This window comes from Danio rerio, chromosome 7 (assembly GCF_049306965.1).
Source record: "Danio rerio strain Tuebingen ecotype United States chromosome 7, GRCz12tu, whole genome shotgun sequence".
NCBI classification, from domain to species: domain Eukaryota; kingdom Metazoa; phylum Chordata; class Actinopteri; order Cypriniformes; family Danionidae; genus Danio; species Danio rerio.
The window spans coordinates 49,449,798-49,462,114 of NC_133182.1; the positions used below are offsets into that span (position 1 = coordinate 49,449,798).

A 12,317-nucleotide genomic window follows, 5' to 3' on the forward strand; every position below is an offset into this window, starting at 1 on the left:
AAAGTGAACAGTTTTTACAGCCCTAAATAAATAAATAAATAAATAAATAAATAAATAAATAAATAAATAAATAAATAAATAAATAAATATTGCTGTTTTATTTTGACTTTTTATTTTATGACTTAATGAAGGGGGTCGTTTTTGACTACACAGGATATGGAGAATTCTAAGACCACAAGAGTTAAAATTTCTTATTTGTCTTAATGTAGGTGATGATGGTGATGATTTCTTGACTATGATGAGACCTGACTAACTTCTCAAGCTGTGAATCTTGGAGATTTTTGGGCCACTTTAACAGTCCGGCTAACACTGAGTTTGGACATGATGGATGCACATTACTTTCAGAATAATCCATAATACTTCCAGTTGGCTGGAATTTCTAAAATAGTTTAGTGAAACAGGTTATGGTCAAATAATCATTTAAATTTCAGGGATAATAGGCTTTAGAATGCAAATAACTGTGGCATAAAGTGGGGGAAGTCAACATTGAACATGTCACATTTTTTTCCCTAAAGTAACATTTCTAAAATATAATACATACATATATATATATTATATCCATATATATATATATATATATATATATACACACACACACTTTTTTTGGTGGTGACAGCTCTTACAGACGCCTCTCCTTTGGAGAATTAAGTCACATGTTTTACTCGTTACTTGGATGTGATTTTTTCCCAGACTTTAACAGTGTAAAAATCTTGATAGTCCTGCGGGACTCATCTATCAAATGTGATCTTCATTTATTTTCAGCTTAGTCCCTTTGTTAATCTTGGGTCACCAAAGCGGAATGATCCGCCATGTTATCCAGCATGTTTTACACAGCAGATGCCCTTCCAGCCGTAACCCAACACTGGAAAACACCACTCTTTCACACACATTCATTATGCACAATTTTAGCTTATTCAATTCACCTATAGTGCATGTCTTTGGACTGTGGGGGAAACCGGAGCACCCGGAGAAAACCCATGTGAACACGTGGAGAACATGCAAACTCCACACAGAACCAGCTACCTTTTTGCTGTGAGGCGATCGTACTACCTACTGCGCCATCGTGCCACCCTTAAATCTGATCTTTATTTTATTTATTTATTTTTTATTGTATTCGAGTCAGGTGATTTAATAAAAAAACAACATTAAGATCAGATCTGAATGAAGAGACCCTCCTTTTCATCATGTGTTCAATACTTTTTCCCTGTATCATAACATTTTTTTTACACAGAACTTAATTTGTAAACTAATTAGATTTGTTATCTTTGTATATGTAGATTTCTTTGCTTGTTACCAACATCCAGTGAATACAAGTCAACGGCCCCTTTAGAAATATGTTTCTGAGAAAAAATGGTGATGTGTTCAATACTTGTTATAAGGACCAGGTTGTTTTTCTTTATTATTATTATTTTTTTATTCCTCTTTGCTATTTGGGCTTATTGGAACCTAATTAAAATAAAACCTAAGTATCATCTTTTGATATGATGTACTTTTAGAGAAAAAATTATTTAATATTTAAATAAATTTACATAAAACACTTTTCCTGACTGTTGTTCAGTGCATATATAACATAAACATTTTTTTTTAAATCATGTTTTGACTATCAGAGATGGAAAAACAAAATTTTGTTCACAGTTAAAAATAGTGTTTGGGATATTTCATATGCTGCAAAACAGTTGCAGAATGACACTGCATGTCTGTAACAAAATATAAAACATTCAAAGTATTTTAAATTAACAGCTAAAAGGTGCTGTCCACACAGAATATGGAGAATTCTGTGTGTGAATGCGTATGTGGCTTAGTGTATGTGGCCACTAAGCCCAAGGAGGTTAACATTAAACAGAGAAAATTGTTTATTTATTTTATTTTATACATTTATTTTTTGGTCGCAGTCCAATGGAAAAAAAAAATGCATTGTGCTAAATATGCTCATATCAATAGTTTCATAAAACCTTTTTTTTTTTTTTTTATCAGTTCATTTTATTTAATGTATTTTTTCATAAAACTATGTTGGGACTCCTGCCATTGTGATTTTTTTCTTTATGAAAAAATGAAAAGCAGAGGTTTATTATTAACTTTTTGAGCAAAATATAAAAAAGACATTTACAAAGACATTTTTTCACAACCTCTTTTGCTCATATTTACCATTGGTGCAAATCTTAGTGAAGGGCACTGTATGTGCTCATGTTGGAATTGCGGTTTTCCCATTAGGGCACAAGTTTGTGTACAGACTATATAATCTCTGTGTTCATACAGTACAACTCTCATGTCTCTCTCTGCTGTCAATGTTAATAACAGGATAAAAGCCCATGCATTGTATAAATTTAAATGACTTCTTTGGTATCTATGTTATATCTAAGATAAAAGAAAAAGAAGGAAGACTTGTAAAGACATTCCTTTTCAATTTAATTACCCTTAATATTTGAACTGGTAATGTAAAATATGATGTAAATGATTGTAATCCAATGTAAAGAGTTTAAAAAGAAACCAGTGTATTGCTTTCATAGTGGATTGTGTTTTAGTCATAAAGCACAAAATATTCATTCATTTTCTTTTCAGCTTAGCCTCTTTATTAATCTAGGGGTGGCCACAGTGGAATAAACTGCAATAATACTTATATAAGTATTATATAAGAATAAACTTATCCAGCATATGTTTCATGCAGTGGATGCCCCTCCAGCTGCAACCAATTACTGAGAAACACCCATTCACAGACAACTACAGACAACTTAGCTTACCTGGAAACCCACACGAACATAGGGAAAACGTAGCACAAAATATATTACAGCAAATAAATAAATAAATAAATACCTTTCTGGCTGTCGATGACAAAGTTTCCTTCATCATTTCCTGCTGTAATTTTGTAGGTGATTCCATCTCCATCCGGGTCTTTTGCCAGCACTGTTGCCACCAAAGTATTGGGCCCTGCGTCTTCAGAGACAAACGTCCGATACCTGTTTTTGAACACACACACATACTTATTTAAAGATATCTTCTATGTTGATTTACATTCATGACAGCAAAACATGCACAGATCTCTTTGTTTGTTGAAAGTGATATGAGACAAGTTTTAAAATGGCTAACTCTAACTTGAATAGCATGGAAGCTGCAAATCATGCTTGCAATTATCAATGCAGCGCATGTGTTTACCAAAGATTTGTATGCTATAGAAGGAACAAATTCCACTATACTGTACATCGATATGAAGGTTGCATGTTTAAAAAATAAATAAAATAAAAAAGGACATCATCATAAAGGACAGAGGAGGTGTCAAAATCATCTAAAATTGAATTCTGAACATTTTTCCAGCCTTTCAGCAAAGAAAATGTTATATTCGTCTTAAAAGGTTGCAAAAAAACAGTCATATATGTGCCCTGCGTTGCTAAAAACACTATTAGGACACATACATGTCACTAAAATGTGAAAATTGATGGTTTTTGTGTTATTTCAAGCTAATTTGTTCTTCTAGTTTGAAAAGAAATTTAGAAGCTACGTCGAGGTGATTAGATCCTTGTGTAAATTCCAGAATGGAGACTGGATGTCTGTACTGGCGGGTACAATATGACGTCTTTGAGCTTTCATCATTAAATCATGAGAAAGACTTGGTTTGAACCAATCAGCACGCTCTATTTTGTATGAGGTGCAACGTCATTAATATGCACGATAGCACGAATAGGACTGCAGAGAGACGCCACTTTGTGTTGCCAAACGTAATTAAAACAAGTGGAAAAAGAAGAATTGTTCAGAGACATGGGTCATCATGTTGCATTTATAAATGTGTTGCAACAAAGGTTTTGTTTTTCAATTTCCCGCTACGAGAATGAAGCTGGACTTATATGTGTGGATTACAGTGGTCTGCTAATATGCCACAAAAAAATATGTTTGTAAGGAAGATTTTTTACCAGTGAGCAATTTGATTTTGGAAATAGTGAAATCTGGATTCAACGCTCGTCTTCATTAAAAAATAAATAAAAAAAATGCGGTTCTAGTTTGTGTTGATTGTCCTGTCTCTACAGATTTGGTAAGCATGTGATCAGTGTTCTCTGTTTGTGTTTATTCAGATGGCAAACTTAGTATCATCAGCAGTACTATTTCAGTTTTAAAGACATATCTTAGTCAAAATGATTTAGTTATTAAGTTTACAGTACATTGAAATCATTACAATATTATGGACTGAAAAATCCACTGTAAATGCTGCTCTCCAAATGTAAACATGTAAACACCTTAATTAAAATATTACCGTCGTGTAGGATTTTTTGACAGGATAGTCTATAGACTCATGGCTTTCTGATACTATTCTCTGCACCTACTAAGTGAATCCAAGTTACCGAGAAATGCGGATGTTTTTTTTTTTCTCCCATATAGCATGAGGTATCCAATATCTTGTTTGTCATGGGGGCATGCATGAAATGTTCCTGAATGAAAGTGAAAGTGCCAAACTGCAGTCAAAGTCAACAAATTAATAATTTGACAAATAATTGTATTACTGATGTAATGTAAACTTAGTCACTGTATCCCCCTTGCATCTGTGTTTGTTCTTTCTTTGTTATCCTCCTTTCCTCTTTCGCTACTCGACACTCCCACCTAAACAAAGCTGGACTCACCCACTTTCCTGACTTTTTTCAAACTAGAGGTGTAAAAACATCCTGCTGGGACAGGGGGGTTTCATGGCAATTTAAGGCTTCTAATATTATTATGAATCCAATAAGTGACAATATGTACAGATTAACTGTAAATAAAAATAAACCAAAAAAAAAAAAAAATGAAAGCAAACCATTTTTTTTAAATAACAGCAAACATCAGCAACTATGAACATGTATTAGTGTTTACATGTTCATTAGTGAACTTGTATTATTAGTGTTAAAAGGTGCAAAATTATGTTATTGGTTATAAAATAAATTAAAAAAAGCACCCTTGAATTTAAAAATAATATTATTACAAATATATAAAAGTGGTGATGCACTCCAAACATCAAACCGTATCTGGTAAATATAATCTGTTTTCCAGAAAAACAGGATGTGCATCTGTTCGCTTTTGACCTCGACAATATGCTACACATTATCTCTGCATGTGAGGAAATGAATCAGGTCAAAGTGATCAGGAGCAGTATGTTCAAGTACGAAAATAAATTGGAATTCCTTTTAAGAAGACCTGCAAGGAGCTGCAATGAAACTTGCTTCATCAAAAGCCTTTAAGATGAGAGGGACCTGCAGAGACTGACAGCTCTGACTCAGTGACTCAAACCACATGCACATGTGCACACATGCGCACACAAGCATACACATTGGTATTGGTGGTTTGTGAGGATTCTCCATATAGGCGTAATGTATTTAATACATAAAAAAATGCTTATTATATCGCCAAAATGAACAAGTGCTGATTTTTTTTTTTTTTAATTCTATGGGTTATATTAAATTTTGGCATATACATATTTTATGTTTCATTTAACCTTCGTAATTACTAATCAAAATAATAATAAAACAATTAAAATGTGTTTAATCAAAGTAAGGCAAGCCATTTCACACGGTGGCCATCTTTGAAACGCCTTCCGGACAGTATGCTTGGGCATTCTGTCTGAATAGAGAAACATCAAATTCTCCAAAACTGTTTGTCAAGCTTAAAATCTGCATATTTTCAGGTTGCCAGAGCTAATGCGCATGCGCACTCGAAAGGAACAATATCACGACACCAACCTCATTTATGACAGTGTTACACAGTTACAGTTGTTATTATCCTCTAAATAATGATAGTCAGATTATGCTAGTCTTCTGAAGTAATCCACAACTTGGTCATGAAGGTGAATCTCCTCCATAAATGAAAGCGATTTTTTGTTTACAAGTTTGTTGGCATTTCGAGTAGTTGCTGCTGTCATGTGATGTTTATTTAACAGGACGGACTGTACATTGCGTTAGTTTCATACATAATACAAAACCAAAAAGCTTTTGTTTTTATTTGCACTTGGTTTGTTTAAAAGTACAGCTTTCAAGCTTTATGTGGATATATTTCTTATGTCTGTGAAGCAAGTAGATCTAGTGTGTCTGTTGACCAAAACGGACCAAAACTGATGGTTTGGTTGATGACCAAACTGTCATAAAAGCACACATCTAGTCCCCTGCAGAAACATCAGTCTATCGCAGGGATCAGGGATTATTTTAGCTCCAACCCTAATCAAACACACCTGAACAAGCTAATCAAGGTCTTACTGGGTATATTATAAACACCCAATCTTGAGGCAAGTTGGAGCTAAACCCTGCAGGGCACCGGACTTCCAGAAATGAGATTGGTGACCACTGATCTATAGCGATTGCTAATTGATTGGCTCCTGAACTAGTAGCCAGGGCTTCATTCCCTGTTACACTTTTCAAAATTATTTTTGGGTACTATATATCTTGTGCATTTTATAGTGTTTGGTTTGATGCATCCAAGGATTTGGTTCATCACCTGTCAATCTGAAGGTAAGATGATTGTATTTATGAAAACTAAATGCTTACCATTAATGATAAACAGTAATATATATATATATATATATATATATATATATATATATATATATATATATATATATATATATATATATATATATATATATATATATATATATATATTAGTGCTGTCAAAATTAGTGCATTAACGCATGGGATTAATTTTAAATAATTAATGTGATAAAAAAAATGTACGCAATTAATGCAGTTGCAGGTTTGTTTACTTCCTGTTGTGGTGGACATGTGTTCAACATGCAAGAAATATGGATAAGACCAAGGAAGCACTTTTTGAAGGCAAGTTTTAGTATAAAACAATAAGTTGCATCACCAGGCTCTTCAAAGTTTCATGCAATTTTGTGTGTTTCATTTTTGGGTGTTTCGTCTTATGTGAATTTACTCATAAAGTCTCTGGTGAAGTCGCGAGCTGTCAAAGACAGGGCATTACTCTGCCTTTCAGCATGAGCCCTCCAAGTTTAGCGTGTTTCCTCATTAAATGGAACGAAAGTGTATGCTTCGCGTTCTTGTGTCAGAATCCTTGTGAAATACAGTAAAACTTTAGAATGCTTAGTTTAAGCAAATTTGACGAACGCGATCATGCGTGTTGAATCTGAAAGGAGTCGCTCCTGCGCATTGTGTGTGTCTGTCTGTGTGTGTGTCTGTTTCAGGTCCGTTAAAGGGTGTCAGGGGTGGAGTGAGCGACGTATCTGAGTAGGGGCGCGTGAGATGTACATGAAGAACAGTGAGGGTGAGTTGCGCACGACATACCTGAAGAGTTAGGAGGGATGTGGTGGAGTGGGGTGTGCAATGTATTTAACGACCGGTTTGCGAGAGATTATTATTCATTTGCGGGCATCCGGGAGTCGCTGTGCATTTGCTGGATACTCCTAGTCTAAGCAACTGGATGAATGTAAAGGAGGATTAAGCAAAATTGTTTCTACTCTATAATTAATGTTCTCAACTCACAGCAAAAAAACTTTACAATGAGTGCAACTGTTTGTATTCAATAGTTTATTATTATAATTTTCCAATTTCCATATCTGTAATACTTGTATTTTGGCATTTTTTTTTTGCATGTTATTTTTTTTTTGTTATGGTATTGATTGTTTTGAAATTCAAATGGCATTAACATGCCTGTGTTTTAATTTCTGTAATAAATATGGCTGTCAAGCCAGGATCTTGATGGTTTATTGTGGGTATGTTGTTTACATGAAGAAATCTGTGTTACAAGTTATTTTGATTTTAAATAGTGTTTGTCTTGCGTTTACATTAATTTTACATTTGAATAGCCAAAATTACAAGTTTCAGTATTTTAAATGTGATTAATCACGATAAATTTTTTTAAAAAGGTGCGATTAATTAGTAAATTTTTTTAATTGATTGACAGCACTAATAATATATATATATATATATATATATATATATATATATATATATATATATATATATATATATATATATATATATATATATATATATATATATATATAATTAAACATTTTTTTATTTATTTATTATTTATTTTTTTTACCAATTGGAACATTTTGAGTTTAAGGATTGAGCTTGTTTGGTACTAGTTTAACCTGCATTTGTTTGGCCATTTGGGGAACTTTTGTTTTGAAAACCTGGCAACACTGAATTACAAGGACAAAAGGCATGTCCTCGTAACCCACCTTAATATTGTACAGCTACATTAGGTCATACTCATCTCATCATTATACACATTTGTGTCTTTGTAAACCACCAAAACCAGTACACACACACACACACACACACACACACACACACACACACACACACACACACACACACACACACACACACACACAGAGACACACACAACAAACATAGACACAAGCTCAAATTTGTATTTTTACAACAAATCCATTATTATTTAGCAAGTACAATAAAGAAAGAGTGGGAGAGAGAGCCAGACCACCCCTCCAACGTTCAATAATAGATTTCCCCACCGAAAAAGAAAGAGCTGAACTAGTTTGCTCAAGGGGCTGTTAGCAGACAAAGCCAACACATTTCATGCTAAGCTTTTCTTGCCAACACCACGCTCACACTTCATCACATCTGAAACAATGCTGTCAATGGAACAGCACCTCGTGGCGACAAGACAAACAGTGCCTCCACATCTGCACAGCGTGCTGTCTTTCGAGAAGAGAAAGAACGCGTTGACAGACTGTGTGATACTTGTAGACTCTCAGCCACCATTTGTTATTATTTAGCCGCAAAGACTGCTTTAAGTCACATTGACTGCAAAATGATGGAGCGTCTTTTGAAGCAGTCCTTTTTGGTCAGAGAGGGACACCGATGGTCCATCAGAGCAGCTAAAGGTCAACTGTCCTGCCGCCAGATTGACAGCATGTTCTAAATTCAGATGGTTCAGAAATTTTTCTCAAGCTTCTTGTGCGCAAAACTTCTGCTTGTGCACAGCCTGTGAATACTAATACTGCTATGAGTGCTCAGGATGGAAGGCGGTTCGCCTAAATCTGTTCATAAATAAACGAACAGTCAAAGTCACTGAGGCATCTAGAGGTAGAACTTCTGTAGGACTGAAGCCAACATAAATCAAGAGTTCTAGCATAATGTCCCAGAGCCAACGAGCAGGGATTTTTCCATCACTATAGTGTGTCTGAATTTGAATGTCTGAGTTAGATAGATCACACCAAAACAAAACTTCTGTCATCATTTACTCACCCTCATGTCATTCCAAAGGTGAGTTTTGAGGAATATCCCAGCCACTGTTTTTGATTTAATGAAAATATACGAGGAGTGGGGCTGTCAAGCTATAAAAGAAACAGTAGAAAATAGAAAAACAAGGTCCATATGTAGTCTTCTAAACCATTAAAGCAGGGGTCACCAAACTTGTTCCTGGAGGGCCGATATCCTGCAGATTTTAGCTCCAACCCTAATAAAACACACCTGAACAAGCTAATCAAGATCTTACTAGGTATACTTGAAACACCCCGGCAGGTGTGTTGAGGCAAGTTGGAGCTAAACCCTGCAGGGACACCGGCCCTCCAGGACTGAGATTGGTGACCCCTGCATTAAAGGGACCAAATATTCTCTATTTTTTGCACAATTGTCAGAAAAGTGGTCTAATTAAAGGGATTTAAGTCCTAGTTTTTCAGTGAATCAGTTGATCTAGTTCAACAAGCAGGTCTAAATGATTCATTCACAAATCCAATCTTGTTCTTGAGTCCATCTTAATGATTCAGCTCACTGGAGGGAAAGATCATATGGGGAATGTTTCCATCTAAGCTGCAAACTTAATTTATGTGGAAAGGCGTAATATTGGAAAACAATTTGAAAGTAAGGCAGTGTCTCTATCTGAAGCATTCAAGAGAACAACAATCTGCTAATTATAATAAATTACTTTGCACTTTAGAGTGTGCAGACAAAAAATAAATAAATAAAATACTTGAGAAACAAAATCACTTTTTTGATGCGCATTTACATACCTGCATTTATTAATTAATTCGTTTCCTGCTCTGACAAAAGGTGTACAGTATGTTCAAACTTTTTTGCAGGTAACTAGCTGCAGTTTTCTGCTGAAATGAACACCAGACGCACTGATGGTCATTTATTTTTACACAAAATTGTGACTATGGGGCAGATTATGAATTGATGAAAATTCACTTGAGGGTAAAACACCATGGTTCCTTCGGAAAATGCATTATTAATTGCCCTTCATTTATAGAGCATGAGCTGGTCAAGAGCTGGTTTAAGCTTGCCCCTAACCAATAAGCTTCTGATAATGGCAATCATATGATCATCTAAAACCAGCTAAAGACCAGCCAGGAACCAGTTTAAACCAGCTCAAAACAACAGTTATGCTTCAAAACATGTCTAACCATTATATATTCCTCTTCTTTTGCTTCTTTCTTTCTTTCTTTCTTTCTTTCTTTCTTTCTTTCTTCTGCTACTTTAACCATTACATATAATAAAACACAGAAAAGAACACAAGTTGAAAATGTAGCCCTTTATACATTTTTGGAGAGTTCCAAATATTCCAGGAGCTATTTTCTTTTTTTTTTTTTCTTTTTGCAGTTTTTGCAGTTTTTGCTTTTGCTAATCCACCAGAAGCTGCTGTGTTAACTTTTTTAAGATCTCAAATTTCTCTCACGAATGCTATGTGCCTGCTGTTCTTGCATAAATCCACCAGAGGCCACTGTCGACTGACTGAGTAACTGACTGACTAAATGACTGACTGACTGACTGACTGACTGACTGACTGACTGACTGACCAAACAACTGACCGACCCTTCTCCTTCCCTTAACCCAACCAAATGTGTTTTTAAAAGCACGGATTGACATGACCACCCACTACCCTAAACCCAACTGACAGTTATCAAAAGCAATACAGAAGAAAAAGCAGGAAACGGGAAAGTGGGTAAGCGCAAAAGGAACATCGTCATACCACCCAATATCATTCATTTTAAAAACAAATGCAGCCAGACGTACTTCTGGCAACATGATTTTTGATCTCCAGAAATGTATATAGGGTACGTTTTTAGAATGAGCCTATGTTGAATAACATTACTTCATGCAGAGCATGTACAAACACTGTTTTTTTGTAGATAACTACCTACTGTACAACTCTTGTATGTCACCAAAATCACCTTTAGTGGAACTATGAATTGCCAATGTGATACTGGTTTGCTTTATCCAACCAAAAGCAGTTAGTGTATCATATGGTCATGTGGTTGGGTGTTTTACCTATTACAATGTAAAACTGATGAAGTCTTATTGCAGGATGACAACTTATTCAATCAGAACATTCTACACAACATCTTTTGTGTTCCACTGAAGAAAGAAAGTCATACAGATTTCAAGCAACATGACAGTGAATGAATGATGGCGTCTGATTTTCCATCAAAGCAAGTTTAGACCAACAGAAAACTGGACTTTGTAGACAAGAAAAACATTATCAGTCTCTGTCAATCTGAGCAAGAGAGCAGATATGAAAGCGAAAGAGATGCTGAATTGGCCAAAACAAGGACGGCAGATTGATGGAAATCCAACAGGAGGATCAAAACAAGAAGACAAGGAGGAATGAAAGCTGGAGAGCGATGATGAGAAGACACCAATCAGAGGACAGGAAGTGACAGATATAGAGACAGACAGAATGACAGAGGGTAAGAGAGCTTGAGCCCATCATCTCACTCGGTGTACGGCTGATTGATGGCTAACAGAGGGAAGGTGACAGGCGCTTCATGTAGGTGATTTATGTCATCCATGGAGACACCATTGCTTGCACTTTTTCACCCTGTCATTGCACCCTGCCACTGACACACGAGTGACACCCGCGACCTGTAATCTGTTAAAAGTCTCAAAGATCTGAGATCCTTCGCACACACACACACACACACACACAGACACACACACACACACGCACACACACACACACACACACACACACACACACATACACACACAAACAAAGATCTTCTCCCCTCAGAAACACATTTGAGCTCAAACACACACACATACACACATTACTGAGACATAACTCAAAGGGTTTGTTTTCAAATGTTAGCACTGAAGATCCCTTGAGTGCAGCCTTTGAGAAAACCTGTCATGGACTAACAATAACAAAAGTCCTTCTGACGTCTCCCTTTCTGACTCATCGCCATGGCAACAGTTCAGGTGATGGGTCTTGTGACAGTGACTGACAGCTGGCAGAGGCCACTTTGTTTGAAGCGCATGAACCAATCAGACAAGCGAGACGCGACTCGTCTACATTCACTGTATTTGTCCCTTCATTATGTCAACTATCAATCAGATGACAACATTTCAGCTGCCGAGGCCTGGAAAGACATCCATCAG

General features: G+C 35.7%; 1 protein-coding gene across 1 annotated transcript in view; it reads right to left on the bottom strand.

Moving 5' to 3' along the window:
* si:ch211-186j3.6 overlaps positions 1-12,317 on the bottom strand; it is a 435,691-nt gene that overhangs the window by 223,292 nt on the left and 200,082 nt on the right. Inside the window, exon 7 of the mRNA XM_001920953.7 lies at positions 2,812-2,954. Coding sequence (XP_001920988.3) covers positions 2,812-2,954 — 143 coding nt within the window. The remainder of the gene's footprint in view (positions 1-2,811; positions 2,955-12,317) is intronic.